The sequence below is a fragment of the Telmatherina bonti genome, assembly GCF_933228915.1.
Source record: "Telmatherina bonti genome assembly, chromosome: 9".
NCBI classification, from domain to species: domain Eukaryota; kingdom Metazoa; phylum Chordata; class Actinopteri; order Atheriniformes; family Telmatherinidae; genus Telmatherina; species Telmatherina bonti.
In genome coordinates this window covers 25,038,696-25,055,801 of record NC_136627.1, presented here as the reverse complement: position 1 = coordinate 25,055,801, position 17,106 = coordinate 25,038,696, and the positions used below count along the sequence as shown (strand labels likewise).

At 38.9% G+C, this 17,106-nt stretch overlaps 1 protein-coding gene across 1 annotated transcript; it reads right to left on the bottom strand.

The window, feature by feature from the left end:
* Positions 1-146: 146 nt before the first annotated feature.
* Positions 147-16,244, bottom strand: kpna4 (karyopherin alpha 4 (importin alpha 3)). Its single transcript, XM_079246315.1, has 17 exons — positions 16,058-16,244; positions 13,847-13,891; positions 13,554-13,643; positions 11,561-11,590; positions 11,288-11,340; positions 9,156-9,251; positions 8,773-8,858; positions 7,400-7,486; positions 6,730-6,899; positions 6,098-6,142; positions 5,856-5,987; positions 5,461-5,589; positions 4,759-4,863; positions 4,599-4,670; positions 4,138-4,300; positions 3,965-4,059; positions 147-3,610 (listed from the first exon to the last, which is right to left on the bottom strand). Exons 1-17 carry the CDS (start codon positions 16,124-16,126, stop codon positions 3,515-3,517), a joined length of 1,563 nt encoding a protein of 520 aa, XP_079102441.1. The 5' UTR covers positions 16,127-16,244; the 3' UTR covers positions 147-3,514.
* Between the last annotated feature and the right edge of the window lie 862 nt (positions 16,245-17,106).

The following is a 17,106-nucleotide window of genomic DNA, read 5'->3' as shown; positions in this document are numbered from 1 at the left end:
TGTATGCCCATTTCTGACACCTTGCTGGGACGAGACGCAGGCGTCAGATGGAAAAGTTGCTGGAAACTTTAGCAAACTCCATTAAAAAGGCAAAACTCATGGATCAGAAATACGAACAGCTCAGGGGGGTTTGAGAGAACATCCGGTATGTCAACAGGATGGATTAAACTACACATGCACCTGTTTAAACTTAAATAACCAGACTGATCAAGTTTGGAGAATTATATCAGTGACAGAGAAATGGACTGGTTTTGACCATTGAATAACAGTTATTGTTACATGCAGTTTTGTTTAGTTTTGTGTTGTTCAGAAATATTACAATATTAATTTGCATTTTTAAAGCAAAGTAGCATATATCATACTGTTACCGCTCATCCAAGACTGTCTTTTTAAAGCGGTTTACGGCTCAGTTTAAATTATTTGGACATAATTTCAACGTCTCTTTAGACTCTATCAAAGTAAGAGTGAGGTAATGGTACTTTTCATGCAAGAATTAATTAATCCCGGAAGCGGACTACAAATCATAAAACGGAAGTTGATCTGAATTCAACCAATTACTGAGTCGTCTTTTGTCTCGCTTGATGCAGCGCCACCTGAGCCGAGCAGGGCATTACCGAAAATGTTCAGGTCATTTGTCTACGAAAACTCTCAAACCAGCTTTATACTGCTGTCCAGGATGGACCAGAGTCCCTCATCGAACAAAGTCCTGTCCTAAAAACGACCCAAAACTCACCTCTCGCTGCCTACTCAGCATGTAAAGCTTTCACTTCCTGTTTTTTTGTTCTCGTAAAGTCAAACGTCTACTTTTATCCCAGTGCAATTTCGACAATTTATGTGAAAATGTTATTTGAACATGTTCGTTTCACTTATAGTCTACTTTCAGGGACAGATTACGTCTCTTTTACAATGATGATTATTTGAGTAGTCACGCGTAGATTTTCCTTTATAAACTAAGTCTCATTTATACTATTTACATTTAAAAAAAAAAAAAAAAAAAAAAAACTTTTAAACCAAGATATTTAACTGGTTGGGATGCTGCGAATCACTGACTCACAAATGTAACATTTCGGATGGTTTCACAAAGCAGTGGTGCGCATGCGGACAAACGGTCACTTTTAGCCAATAAGAGCGCGTCTTTAAATTTGAACACAGGTTCTCATGACCGCAGAAACTATACGAATGACAAGAAAAAAAGTAATGATGAAAGTGTAACCCAGGAGAATCAATCACAGCATTTTCACAACAGAGCACACACACACAGACAGTCTCAGGGTTTGGGTTTCACTATTTATTTTCTCGAAGACAACCTGTCCTGTAGCCAATTTCCCAAAACGGTTACTAGGCAACCACCCCCCAACCCTCCTCCCTCCTTCAGGTCGTTACTTTATATTTGAAACCACTTTTGCTAACAAGGAATGCTGCAAAAACAAAAAGGTACCCCTATGTTCAACAGAAGGTTTATGCGCACAATGTGTAATTATTTACTACAGTGTTTGAAGTTAAAAAAAAAATTTTTTTAAAAATAAAGAGGATAAGCTTGTACACTTAGCTGGTAGAGGAAAGAAGGGTAAGGGGCTGAGGATTCTGCAAGATACTTACGTTACAGCAAACTTGTTCATGGGTTTATTTGTTATTCAGGAAAACCCATTTAAAATAACTCCAGCCTGACATGGGATGCCTTTCATTGTGATAGAAGGGAGGTGAATCCCTCTCTTAAGTCAAGCTGAGATACATTAGCAGATTCATCACTGCTTCTCCTGAAATAATGTAATTATTTTCTCAAGTATCACTAAAAAGCATCATTAGATCACTCTAGAAAGACAACAAAGACTGTGGTTGAGTGACGCATAATGTAGAGGCTGTTGGCAGGTCAAAACCTATGAAACCCACCAACACGCCTTCAGAAAATCTTCAGGCCTCACTTTGCAGTACATGTGCAAAACCATATAGATTATTTAGCAAATCAGACAATACTGAGGAGTAAGGGAAGGGGAAACATGTAACATTTAAGCACAGTTTTACTTAAAATGAAAATTACACTGTATCCACAGCCTAAGGAAACTAAAATACCCTAAAAATGACTGTGCTATAGTTTAGTACATGCAAAGGTTATGATTCACAATCCTACACGACATGGCCTTTGTTCTCTTCTCCCTCTGTGATAATCAAAGCTATGGCAACAAAACTGCGAAGCACTGATTTTGCTGTAAAATTAAAGTAAATAAATGAGGAGTAACAAGAGGAACATGTCATTTGGTTGACTATAGTGATGTCAGAATTTCACAGCATCAAGCCCATGTCTGGTGTTCAGGTTAGGGTTCAGGTGGAAGGATGGAATATGATCGTCATCATTCACCTTTACAGAAGCAGTGAAACTAATATCTGAAAATAAAAAAAAATAAAATAAAAAGGAACACACTGGAGGCAAAAAGAAAAGCCCAAAAGCATCTTAATTCAATGCACTGCTGCTGCACACCTGCCATTAACATTGTCCAGTGTCAATTAATACTAACTTAACAATTCAAAACAAAAAGAATAATCCTTGTGATGACGATTTTTTTGTCTCCACATCCAAAGTTCTTCCTTTCAGGTATAAGAGGATCGGCCTCTTACAAAGGCAGAATTTCTTTCCTTTTCTAAGTGTGTTGTTGCGTTTCTCAATTTTTGTTTCTCTCCAGATGTTTTTGTATCTTTTCCCATCTCTGCATGCGTTCTCACCCAACCTTGCACACTCCCAGTCACGCACGCAGCCAAGCACACACAACTCATCCGTCCATTCTCTCGCACATGCGGCACGCGCAGTCGGACTCCTGGCCCTACCCACCGAGGGGGAGGAGGAGGGCTTGGTGGTGCTCCATCGGGACGTCTCGTTGGAGGAGATGAACCTGGCTCCTCAGCACTGAGTCCAGACATTCATACACAATGGGTCCATTCACACACATGTCTGATAGCGTGGCCGATTGGGGGAGGGGCTCATTGAGGGTGGCACCCTCTCTAGTCGGAGGACTGCAGAATTGTGATGGTTTTTGGTTCATCTCAGTTCATAATCAGTTATTTTCATTTCTGCATCTTTTTGTAATATATCAAGATGTCTTGATTTCTTATTTTTGAATGTCCTTGGTTCTTCCTGGGCAGACATCGAGTTTTTTTTGTTGTCATTTGAAGTAGTTTTCCGAAGACGACAGCTCCAATAACACAGAAGTTATGTCGGCATGTCACTCAACGCATTCGATGTAGATGTTTTGCTTTTTTGCAACATGTAGCCACTCATTCTCACTCGCACCCACTCGCCATCTCAAACTTCATTTGGGCTGGTTCCCCTGGAATGCCAAATGAAATCCACATATTTTTCTCTCAGATAAGATGCAGCCATGGATCCCACGAGCCAAGCACAATGGATCGAATTTCTCACACTCTCTCTCTCTCTCTCTCTCTCGCTCTTTCTCTCTTAATTTGTTTATGTTGAACAGAGTGCTGCATCGTGAACAAAACTCCAGAATACCCCAGATGACGTCTAGAACTGGAATCCCTCGGCTGGCACGTTGGCTGAGTTAAAGCCGTACGTTCCGCCCTGGATGGTCTCTGGGACCAGGCTGGTGTCTTCATCAATCTGGATGACAGACAGAGCAATTGAGCATCAACAATGCAGACAGACAGTGTTGCAGATCAAGTGGCAATGCAGCAAGAGTCAGACATTGAATGGAGAATTGATTTAAATTAAATGGTTAAAAATAGAAACCGGTGACAGTTTTAAAAGAAAAACACTAAAGTAATGTCACAAACTATAACTATAATAGGAGTACAATTACACTTTAATCAACTTATTAAATACTGTAGTTGTTTTCATGAGGATTTAGGCGCAATGTGGTAAAAAGTGGCCACTTTAAATAATGACTAGCACCTCAATACAATGTATATAATAATGTAATAATGTATATAATACTGTTATATAAATGCAACTTACATCATCAGATGAAAAGTACTGATCAATAATTTCGTATGCCAATTTGTAGATATCTTCATTCTCATGATTTTGCAACTGCTCCACTTTTTCCAAACCTATGGGACAAAGACACCGAATTAACATGAGCATCTGAGGTCAAAGTAACGTAACTTTGGTTGAAGGGGAAAACTTGCCTCCACATTCCTCAATCAGATTAGCGATAGTTTCGGCTTCTTCGTCGGCCATCTTCAGGATATTGCTGAGGCCATCGAGAACAACCTGCACGACTTGAGCATCCTTCACTGTGAGCAGATTGCAGAATGGAGGGATCACCTGCTTTTCAATGAGGTGTGCCACCTGTGGACAACACAGTTATATTAGAAGAGAAACCAATTGACATTTCATATTATTTTACTTGAATTCAAGCATTTAAAATCTAAGCAGATAATTTGCTGGTTAGAAATGTTCACTTGAGTGATTCTTTTAAATATTTAATTATGTTAATAGTCTATTCTCTTTAAGAAATTAAACAATTCATAACTAGATCTAAATTATAAACACAATGTGGTGTAAAAAAAAAAAAAAAAAAAAAGTTGGAAAGGCCACACCAGGCTAAGCAGGTTACCACGAACAAGCAAAAGGTGAAAGTTTTTACCTGATCTTTCCTCCCACTTATTGTAAGGTTACTGATAGCCCAGGCTGCTTCCTTCTGAGTCCCAAAGTCACCCTAAAGTGCAAGAATTTGATGTAAGCAACTTTTTTCCCCTTTATAATCTTCACAAAAATAATAAAAATAATCAAGTTGAAACTGAAACCTTGTCAAGCAGATGGATGATCATGGGAACCAGCTTGGCATCAATGACAGCCTGCACCTGTTGCTGGTTACCTGCTGTAATGTTGGACAAGAACCACACTGCCTCCTGCAGGACAGAGAGCATAAATACATGGATGATGTGACCACACAGCACAGTTGTGCCTTAGTTTTTCAGTATTTGAGAGTTTTATCTCAAGCAAAGTAAGCAGGTGTTTTTATAGAGCTTTTTGAACCTGAGCTGGATCAGAATCCAGAGGTCGACGCAGTGCGTTAACCTCTGGTCGAGACAGAGCGATGTGGGTGGGGAGAGGGTTATTTGAGGCTCTAATCATCGTCCAGTCAACAAAGGCCTCTAATTTTTATGACTGGTCTCAGATGCACTCCGATTTCAGCACAGAAATTTCAGCACCCTTCTATCCCCCAACCCATGGTATGATACACTCAATCTCACACACACACACATGCATAAACTACTCCATTCTATCCCCAAACTACATCAATGACTGCAAGTGGCTGGTCTTCGATGTCCTCTTCACCATCTTCCTCCTTGTGAATCTCCATGTTGTAAATTCCAACTATCAAACTACCTGATTCATGTAATCTTTCACACAGAATCACACTGGCATCTTGTCTCTGATTTCATCACTTCCAGATCCCCCAGGCGCTATTATCACATAGTGGATATAAGGATGAGGGGCGTCACCTTGTTGATTTTCTCCTTAGGGTGAGTGAGCAGTGCTGGGAAGTGGCTGAGAGCATCGCAGTTCAGCACCACCTGTGTCTGCTCATCTGTGCCAGTCACAATATTCCCAACAGCCCTCAGTGCAGCAGTCTGGTGGTGGAGAGGAAATGACAAAGCCAAAACTTAGATTAGAAGTTGTATTTGACCATTGTAAAGATAAAAGTAGTTATTTATAGAAATATAACAATCCCATGAAGCTTTTTTTTTTTTATTATTTGTTATTCCCTATTAAAGTTTATTGATAAAATTGATGAAAAATAATTGCATTGACTGCACTGTTCAGACATGGATGATTGTAATGATGCATTTATTCAGGTTTAATTATATCTAAATGCCACCCATCCATCCCATCATACTTGAACTTTGACTTCCTGGTGACTGAGCAGTGGAACCAGATGTGGAACAATGCCAGAGTCGATGACCATTTGGATCTGCTCATTTCCAGCATCTGTCAGGTAAGACAAAGCCCACACGGTGTCCACCAAGATCTGGAAGCAGCGAAACACAAAAGGGGTTCTGTTAAACACACTTTTATTTGTGTTTAGCTGCACTGCATCACTTCAGCAGAATAAAACCTGTTAAAAACTGCTTTACTCACGCTGACATCGGTGTGGTGGATCAGCACGCAGAGAGCAGGAAGGATCTGAGAAACATTTTTGACCATATTTAAATAAATAAATAAATAAATAAATAAATAAATGTGTAGAAAATAGTAATGGAAAAAAAAAAGGTAAAGTCCAAAGAGACCCACACAAGGTTTCTGCTACAACTGCAAATAAATTAAAGCATTTAAAACCAAATCTTTGTTCAATCAATACACATTTGCCCTGCTTTTCTTGATTTATGTAAAGATGTCAAAACTCTGGTCCTTGAGTGCCATTATCATGCAAGTCTTCCTGCTTTAACACGCCTCATTCAAATTAAACTGATCCAATATCTTGTTGTCAAGTTCTGCACATGAATTTTTGTCACGTGTATTAAAATAAGGAAACACACTAAAATCTGCAGGAAAGTGGCCTTCAAGGACTGGCATTAGAGATCCTTGATTTAGATCGATTATATATGAATCTTACTCTGCTCTGCCTCTCCGTCAAACACTAATACAACTAACTTATGCTGGACACTATAAAATCTGTAGAATTCACAGACTTCCAATCAATTAATACAAAAAAAACCTGCCTGTTTAAAAAAAAAAAAAAAAAAAATCTGCACATGAGGTTGCATTCTTACCTCCTGGATCGTTTCCATCGGAGGGGGAGGATCCTTGTGACGGCACAGATTGACCATGACCCAGGTGACATTGCGGAGAAAAGTGATGGGGATGGAGGGACTAATGAATGAGAGCAAGGGTTTGACAACACCCAAGCTGATCACGTAGTCTCTGCACTGTGGACCATCACCTGGACACACATAAAGCATATTGAAGGAGCTAAAACTAAACAAAGCTACTGAGATTGCTTGGCTCAAGAGTAGGTTTGATGCACCGCTTCGCCATAACTGATTTCCACTCAGATTACTTTCTTGCAGATTAAATCCCTTTTATTCTTCTATACATAATCTTGTGGCAAACAACTACATTTACTCGGGCCCTGCGGTAAAAAAAAAAAACCTTTGCCCTTCCGGGCCAAACATCTGCCAAACCAGTGACGTGTCCCCCCTATATGCGTCACCTGCCAAGGTAACAATACGGCGCCCAATAACAGCAACAATGAGGAACACAGTAAAACAAATTGGCTCCTAAACACATGGAGTTTTGGGGACTGTTTGTTATTTACTTTCTGGACGTTAAGAAAAAGGCAAAAAAAGATGTCATCTGCAAAAATAATGAGTGGACACCAGTTGTCTCAAAATGGCAAGTAATTGCATTCATAAATAATAGCTTACGCCAGCAATTACTCACCTATGATGTTGCCCAGGGCCCAGACAGCCTGTTCGCACACATTTTGGTGAGGAGAGTGAAGCAGCCTCAGGAACAGGGGCACAGCATCTACACAAAAGAAAAGAAGATGCCTTCATTCAGCAAACTCACCCAAGATGACATATTCAGAAAACATCACAAGTCCTCAACCTCAGTTCTGATCAAATTCTCTTCCACCAAACATTCAATGTCAAAAGCACAATCTGCTGTTACAGCCTTAAAAATAAATATAAATGCCAATATTCAGACACAATACTTAACCTTCAAGTTTACTTATGTAAGTGCCTTTACTCTGCTATCCTCCAGTTTGGTCTGAGTGCTTCTTTTCTGTTATCAAATCACAAACTATCAATGTGGCCAGGAATTCATGGGAAATTGTGAACACTGAGCAGTCAGTTCTGCTTGGGAAGAAAATATCCAATAAACAATTTGACATTAGACAAAAAGAGAATTAAGAGAAATCCAATATCACAAAAAACAGTGTACCGTAAATGAAGACTATATTTGTCTTTGTTGTGTATAAATTAAAGTTTTTTTTCCCACCTTACTGAAAATAACCTCATTGAACTGAGTAAAATCAATGTTAAAAAAAAAAAAAAAAGAAAAAAAAATGAGGCAAAAAAAGCAATGAACACAACAGCTAGAGATGCCAATTGCCATATTCTAAAAACACATTTTCTGTTTCCTTATTTTTATGAATATTATCTTCTCATCCATTGATTTGTAATTATTTGGTTTCTTTAATATTAATTTCTAATTAAACTCTAACATACTACTGGAGCCTTTTGCTCTCACAGCCATGCAAGTTATTACATCCTTGTAGATAGTTTATGCTGCTACAATTAAAAAAAGACAAAGCCAAAACAAAATCAAGACAGTGGATACGTTCAGACTGCATGTCTTCATGCTCAAATTCAATTATTTATTTATTTGTTTTTTACTGAAATGCCATTTTTTCCTTTTATAATTTCAATGCAACCTTCAACACACAAGTCTGAATGACTAATGGCCTTGAAATGACATGTGGGCACACATGATAACATGCCACACATCCTTATTTACTTCTATATTTACGGAAGTAAATATGAATGTTTCATGTTTATTCTGTGATGTCAAAGTTGGATGAAATTCAGGACTGCCGTTCAAACTGACGTTGCTTCGACACAGATTGGATGTGTATCAAATTTAGGATCCAATGTGGAAGTAGTCTGGGTCAGATTTGTGCCATTCGGATTGTAATAATAAAAAAAAAAAATACAAGTCACATATCGGCAAAAAAAACAAAAAACTAACTGAGCTGCAGTATGAATGTAGCCAGTGAAGGCATGTGTGTGTTACTGCACAGCAGAACTTACTGGACTGGACCACGGCTTGGGTCTGCTCCGAGGTGCCCGATGCAATGTTGGTTAGAGCCCAGGCTGCCTCAAACTGAAGAGACGGGCTGTAAAAAAATAAGATGTGAGTGATGGAAGTATTGGGAGATGCGAGTGTGAACTGGTGAGGTGCTTAACGGTAAGAACAAGATGAGTCATTCCATTCCTTGAAAGGTGAAAACTAGAACACATTTGCATAACAGCGTCACAATTCAGATGGAAGCTGGGCTAAAACCCTGCTGGCTTATTAGCATTACTTGGAAGAGGGAATGTGATCAGTCAAACGCAACTCCGATGATAATGATCACATTTAAAAAAAGCACAATTTATTACTGCACACACACGAACAATTAAATCTTGCTTACTTGTCATCTCTGTCCAGGCAGTGGACCAGTATAGGCAGGATCCCAGACTTGATCAGGTCATCTATGGGAGGATTGCGGTCACTGGACAATAACTTCCTATAGAAACAAAGAGAAAACTTCACACCATTACCCACACACACAGATGCAGCTTTACAGACTAACAAAAAAAAAAACAACAAATAGATACAGAGAAACAGCTTGCAGAATGTAAATGCCTGCTGCAAGTCTAAGGTCTAGTGACTAATGACAAAAGACTTCAACCACCTCATGGCTGAACTTCACATAAAGTCAAGCACAGGTGCAACGACAGCACAACACAACCAACCAGTATCTTTAAAAAATGCAGAAAAATACAGAACATTCCAGGAATGTGAACATTTTTCATGAATCTGGCAGCCTATTGCAGCACCTGACAATTTTCTAAAGGGCGGCACGCCTGAGCAGCATGGCCATTTAACAATGCCCGTTAATTAGACGAGGCTGACTTGCTCTAAATCACAGCTGTCGAACAGAGTTGGGAAAACAGTCAGGCCCTGAAATTGCCACACCGAAACTATTTTGCAAGAGGCAATCAATTTCAACCAGAGCTTTTTCAGCCAAGACAGTGTAGTGAAAAATCTGTAGCATATGGGTATTTAAAAAAGTCTTAAAACATGTACAGAAATACAGGAAACAGGGACAGCAGCTTTTGGACCTTAACCTGTAACTATGTACATGTAAAAAAATGATCATTTTCGAATCAAAGTGTTAATTGAATGTGTATTGGACAACCTAAATGCTGGAATATGTGATTGCTTGTCAGTACAGAAAGCTCATCAGCCAATTATACAGCAGCAATTCAATGTATTAAGGTACACAGATATGGCCAAGATGACTTGCTCAAGTCCAGACAGGGCATCACAATGAGGAGGAAAGGCCATTTAGGTGTATTTGAAGTGTCATGGCTGTGTATTTCAGAAAGTGTTGATCGACTAGGGTGTTAACACATAACATCTTGAGAATCTGGAAAACGAAAATATCCAAGTGAGCAGCTGTTGTGTGGAATGACCAAAATGTCTTGTTGATGTCAGAGGTCAAAGAAGACTATGGAGACTGGTTTGAGATGATAGACAAACAACAGCGTCTCAAACACTTATCATAGCTAAGATATGCAGGATACCCTCTGAACACACAACAAACATCCTAGAAGCAGATGGGCAACATAAACATACAACACCACCAGGTGTTGCTCCTATAAGCTAAGAACAGGAAACACACTACAATTCATATGAGCTCCCAAAAACAGGACAACTGATTGCAAGATCAGAAGATTGAGAAAACACTGCATGGTGTGATGAGTTCAGATTTCAGAGTTCTGATGAGTGTTGTTGCTGACCATGTCATCCCTTTATGACCACAGTCTGCCTATCTTCTGATGGCTACATCAAGCAGGATTATTGCAGTACATCACAAAGCTCAAATCATCCCAAATTCAGTTCTCGAGCAAGATAGTGAGTTCACTGTACTGCAATGGCCCACCCCAGTCACCAACCCAACAGAACATCTGTGGGACGTGGTGGAAATGGAGGATGGGCATGTGAAAAATCTGCGTTTGCCTTGTGGTGTTGTGTCAATATGGACCCAAATCATTCTAACACCATATTGAATCAATACCACCAACAATTAAGGCAGCTCTGAAGGCAAAAGTGGGTCCAACCCGACACTTGTAAAGTCTACCTAATAAATTGGTTGATACATGTATTCACACACACTGATACACACAAAGCCTGATGGTCACTTAATAATCAATTAAGTGCATTTGATTAATGGCACTTGGCTTTGAAATAAAAGCTGTTTCTCTAAACTACAGACGCTGATGCAATACACTTTAATTATGTCTTTGTGAAAACCTCTTTGGGTTTCATCAGTGTGTTAATATGATAAAGTCTGATGTTTGATCCAATTTCCATCTGTTTTTTCCCCCCCCATACTATTTTGGGCATCTTTTTAAAAACCTTTTTTTTTTTAGTCTTTTGAGTAACAGCTGACAGTTTTGCACAAGAAATGTGTTTTAATTCAAGTACTGAATGCAAACAACATTTACAAACTGCTTCGTTGCACAGTAGTCTGAGGCAGCGGGTATAATTGCTTACCTGGCAGCTTGAACAGCACTCAGCTGGACGCCCTGGTTATCACTGGTGGCATTCTACAATTCAGAAAAAGAGTTGCTCAAACTACGTCCACAAAATTTACGTTTTCAAGTTTAAGCTCAGCAAATTTCACGTTTGTGTTAATTTGAATGAATTCAATGACATGATAGATTGACAATAAGGAAATAATAAATACATACATAAATAATAAATTACATACAAGCAAATAACATGATATATTTTTATTGTAATGGAAAAGGTTAAGATTTTACTTACTTGTACTATTGCTTCAAGAGAGGTGTTTTGCTGTAAAGTAAAAGAGTGTGTGTGAGTGTGAAAGAAACTTTGTGACAGACTGAATCAAAAAGACGATCTGAACTTTTTCTCCCCAATTAATTTATTTTTTTAAAATGTGCAGCACAGTTGCAGATGATTGGCTTATTTCTTTTGTATGTTATAAGAAAATAAAGTGAGTTCAGTTTAAAGAAGGGCTGCTTAAAACACACGGGGGACTGAGAAACACCACCAGAATAAAAACTAAACCATTTACATTCTCTCTTGAAGTACTAAACTGTTGTGGTGCAACAGTCAGGAAGCTGTACAAGAACCTCATTTAACACAATTATTTACCAACAGGTAACCTCCCTCTGTGCTCCTTACAGAGCCCAAAGCAGCCTACCTCTGAAGGGGAACCTAACAATCATTTAAATCACCATTTGGCTGTGGATTCCAGGTTAAGTTGGAATAGAGCTCTGAAAACCCATCGATTACTTGTGCACACTCAAACACAAGGGGTGACAGCAGACTTATAAAAGTCCGGCCAGGAAAAAAAAATCCAAGCAGCACAAAATGAAAATAAATTTGTAGGAGAGTTACATTGGCGTATTTTTATTCAATGACTGTGAAGAATGATTACAGACACAACTGTGACCTTAGAATAATAAAACAGAAATCAACATGAGCAGTGAAAACAAAAGAAGAAAGGTGAGGACTTAGCAAACATGACATCTTTAAAAAAGGGCGAAAATAAAGGTTTGGTTTTTTTTTGTTTTTTTTTTAAAAGCAACAAAAAAAAAAAAAAAAAAAAAAAAAAAAGAGGTCATGAGTTAATCTTTAATCCTATGCAGGCTAACCACAAATGGAGAAGAAAATTGAGAAAAAAATTATACGTCTCCTTGGAAACACAATTTATGTTATAACCTGACTCATACAGCAGCCTTTGATTTGCAATTATTTAAACTAAATTAGCCTGCACACTTTCTACAAAAGCCTCCCTAATGCCTTTCACAGCGCCAGAGCAGAATGCCACTGCCGACGTACCACTAAGCAGCCCAGTTTGAGTCAGCCCTGTCACCACTGAAGTAGGCCCAGTGATTCAACCTCTAAAATAGCTGAATGGCCATTTTTATCCTGCAATATCACCAAACCAAGGGACATTCAGTGAAAGTGGGACACTTGATTGATATATTTTCTGTTGCATTGTTAATCTAACACATGTTGCACTGATGTGTGTTTAGTATGTGCCAATGCTAGAGGCACTTATGGTTTAGAATAATTGCTTGTATTTAATTTACAAAGCAAAAAAATGTAGCTTCTAACTTATATTGAAATCAATACTTAAATGTTCAGGACAGTGAACCAGTTAAAAGCAGGACAAACCGCAGGTTTAGTCAGAATCCTGCCTCTCTCAGCTGGGTCCTTCATCTTCACACCTGCACACAACCAAGTGCATGCCGTGTAGGTGGAGTTTGCACACCATTAAACACCATACTGGTCATTGCATTTGCCAGACCCCCCACTTGGATTCAGAGGCATAAGGGGCATACAAACTCACCTGGACCATATTCTTTACATAAAGACAACAATACTATTTGTGTGTGAAACAACAACCTTGTATTAAATGGAAGAATGAAGTAATTTACTCCAGTTTTTTCCACTCCAGGTTGCAATATTATCAGCAAGTGCTTGCCGAGTCTTTTTTTTTTCTTTTTTAGTGTACTTGTCAACCATTAATGATGCAATGAACCTTGACCATCCAACGAATAATGGTTGTTTCAAAACAACATTTTCTACGTCCGAAGACATATCTCCGTCCTTCACTGCTCTTTATCACTTCCAACCAGCTCATGCACCCTCAAAAGTGAAAGAGAGTGGACCTCAAAATGATCTGCAAAGTTGCCATTTTTGCGGCTTCAAGAGCATAAACCTGAAAATATGCTTGATGGGTTTTCAAAAACAAGACTACACACTGAGGAAGGTAAACAAATACCGATCTGAAGTCTCCATCAACATCAGAGTCCTCACAGATGTCCTCATGGGGCACGTTTCTCCTCTTCAGAAGATGTTCGTCTCTTTTGTTCTGTGGTAGAATGAGCAGACAATTTCATAAATATTCCTGCATTTTCATAATATTACACAGTATACAGATAGCTTAGGAAATTTTAGCTCATTATTTTGTAGATTACATGGAAAAAAACAATAGAGCAGAATGTTTTCCAGCTCAAACTCATCATGTCTTCATTGATGATAGAAAAAATAAAATAAATTCAGTGTTGTAATTACCTTTCTGAGTTCAACCACTACCTCAGTCCGCTGTCTTCTCATCGTCTGTGGAACAGATGGCACATGACCATTACAGAATAAGCTATTTTAATTTTAACTTCTCAACATAAAGTAAACAAGCTATAAATATCAAATCAGATCTGGCTCCATCTCTGTTAAGAAACTAATTTCTGCAATCAGTCATACAGCAAACTCAAGACACTGAAAACCAGTCAGACCAAATGTGACTGCCGAAATAATTATGAGGGAATTTGAAGCCTTCACAGGAAAGCTTATTCATATATTCTCAGATCTATGCAATGTTATAGTTGTGCTTAAGGCTATCTGATGCACCTGCCAACAGATGTCTTTAGAAGATTAAAAGTGTATTTAACATCATTCCACACCTTTGAAAACTAATGTAAGAAACACACTAAACACTTTGAAACTGAATAAATTCTTATGTTTGAGTAAAATTTATAAATAAAGTTTTACCAACAAGATTATGACACATGGTAAAAATTACATCCAAAATGTTGACGATTGATTTAGGATTTTATTTCACTAAGACACAACTGTCCTGTGTGTGTTGATATGTTTTTGCACATGTGGTCTCAGGATTGAGCAACATAATTCTGTTGCATTACTGTCAGTGTAAAAAGAGTTAAAAGGCTAACTAGCTTAAAGTCAGGCCAAAATATTAGCATTCCCCCCCATCCCCTGAAAGGTGGAAGCAAAATAGGACTAAAAACACTTCTAAATACACATCTTTAAGAAAATGAGTACTTGTAATCATTTGGAACAATTTAACAATAAAAAACCTAAATAAAAAAGGAGAAACAAGTCAAAAGACATCAGTATAATTCATTGTCTCAACTTTGTTTGATATGCAAATGTACCTTTTTATTAATACTCTTATTCAGTTTCTTTGGATTAATTCAAATATAATGGTAAGGTGTATTTCATAAATACTATGCTGTTTCAAAACAGTCTATTGGGATGTGTAGCAGTCCTAATTGCAGTTTTACCCAACTATCAACATATTTACAGCTCACAATAAGACATTTTTTAGTCAAAGAGAAATGAGTGTTCGTAACATTAACTCTACCCGTGATACTGCGGCGAAGCCCATCATCAATTAACAAATGGTCTTTTTAAAAAATAATATTAGCAAAGCGTGCGTATCAGTATACATCTAAATAGATATTTGTGTAAAATTACTTAAAAATAGAAAACGTGTAGTTCAAGAACCAGTGCTTGATGAAAGTGAGGGTGTGTTCACTGACGAGTCTCCTAACTTAACACGGTGCATAAGCGACACTTCTCTTGAGGCCTACCTTCCTACCTCGCCTCAGAATCGACTTGTCAAACAGGATGTATGACTTTATACAGCGAATAAACACCTCAAGTAAACTCCACTGTTACCAATATCGATACTAACAAGTATGCAGGAAACATGGACCCGCTGAGCTGACTGTGAATCACCTGGTGACTTATTGATCCGACGTGAGCAAACGCGTGGCTTTGATCTATTTGATCAGGTTAACTAACTGTATCTAGTTTTCTAAGCACGCGTGATGTTTAAAGGTAGAAAATGAAAATGTTACTTTACATCTAGACTTAAGACGCAAGTAACTGGTCAGCTAAGAGGCTAACTGGTTTCCGCCATTGTTTTTGATTATAAAGACGGGGGATGGGTGGAACTGCAGTCACCAGCACCAGTAAGATAAGCTAGCACGCTGGTTAGCTAACTGCAGTATTAAAATAAGGTATATGCTCCCGCACATTGGCCTGGCAGTAAAGTGAGCATTTAAAAAGTATATTTCCATAATAAGATACAGTTACTTTATGACAGATGGCAACATTTCAAATCGAGCTACACCGATTCGAGGGTGATATGCTTGAATTGAGCTAGCATGTCCCCCGCGGGCCTGGCTAGCAGCAGGCTAGCACGCTACATCCAGCGGATCTTTTCTGGCATGTTTTATAACCAACACGGTCCCGGGGTTTAGCGGAACCAGCGGGGCCCAACATGAAACCACGCTGCCAAGGCCAGCATTCCACCACGGGTGGTCTGTGAAGGCCATAGCTGGGTTTTAGCTGTAAAGTTCCCGATGGTGGAAATTAGAAACGACGTCACAGGGGAGCCGAGAGGCAAGGCTGGCCGTGAGTACAGCGGCAGCGGCGGCGGCACCGAGCAAAAGAGGGGAGACCAATCTTCACAACTTTTACCTCCAAATCTCGGCCCTTATTCTTGAAATTCTTCAGCCGCTGGTTGTCGAGTTTCTCATTGTCAGCCATGTTAGCAGATCTGCTTTCGTTAAATACAGCTGAACTCGTTGGTTTAGCTTGTGAGCTATCCTTTTCTGGTTCCCTTTTCTCTAGGCTTTCGTTAGCGGACTATATTTTACTGCTGTGTCCGCGGTGCATACTGGGAATGCCGGTGGTGGAGGGCAGCCTTGCTCTGGCGTAGAGGAAGGGTGGGGAAACCCCCCTCACTCTCATTGGTTTCACAGCAGACGTCTGTGAAGGAAACGCCACATAACGTAAACACACTGTTAGTCATTATGTATTCATATCCACATGAATACATGCAGAATACAAAATGATAATATCAGAAGTACTTGTTTTATTTCATTTTCTGTTTAGTTTTCGTTACTGTTTATTAATCTTTTAATTAAACAACTACTTATTTATCAGTTAGTTAGTTGGTTAGTTCATACATAGATACATAAAATACCATCCACTTCACTCAAGTAAGCTTTGGCATTTAAACCATGCTCAGTTGGTACTAAGAGCCCCTAACTGTGCCAAAAAACACACCATTACACCACCACCACTAGCCTGAACAGTTCATTCAAGAATTTCATGCTTTCATGTTAACATTGAATTCTAACCATCTTGAATATTATAGTCGAAATGAGGACTCATCAGGCAAAGGAGTGTTTTTCCCATCTTTGATGGTCCCATTTTTTGTAGCCTCAGTTTCCTTTTCTCAGCTGACAGGTGAAGCACGTGGTCTTTTGCTGCTGAAGACCATCTGCTTCAAGCTTGGGCGTGTTGTGTATTCATAGATGATTTTCTGTATATTTTGGTTGTAATCACTAGCTGTTCAAGTTAACGTTTTCTTTCTATCACTTCAGACCAGTCTTTCCCTTCTACTTTGACCTCTGACATCAGCAGGACATTTTCATCCAGACAGCTGCTGCTCAAGAAAGTTTCTCCATTTAAGACCCTGAAGATGGTCTTGTGTGAAAATCCCAGATCAGCAGTTTCTTGAA

What these genes read in the sequence shown, in the direction of transcription:
- kpna4 (XM_079246315.1), bottom strand. Translation starts at nt 16,126, where the DNA reads ATGGCTGACAATGAGAAACTCGACAACCAGCGGCTGAAGAATTTCAAG. An exon ending in CGATGGAAACGATCCAGGAG is followed by an intron (nt 6,143 to 6,729) that starts GTAAGAATGCAA and finishes AATGTTTCTCAG; the next exon opens with ATCCTTCCTGCTCTCTGCGT. An exon ending in CTAAGGAGAAAATCAACAAG is followed by an intron (nt 4,864 to 5,460) that starts GTGACGCCCCTC and finishes TCTGTCCTGCAG; the next exon opens with GAGGCAGTGTGGTTCTTGTC.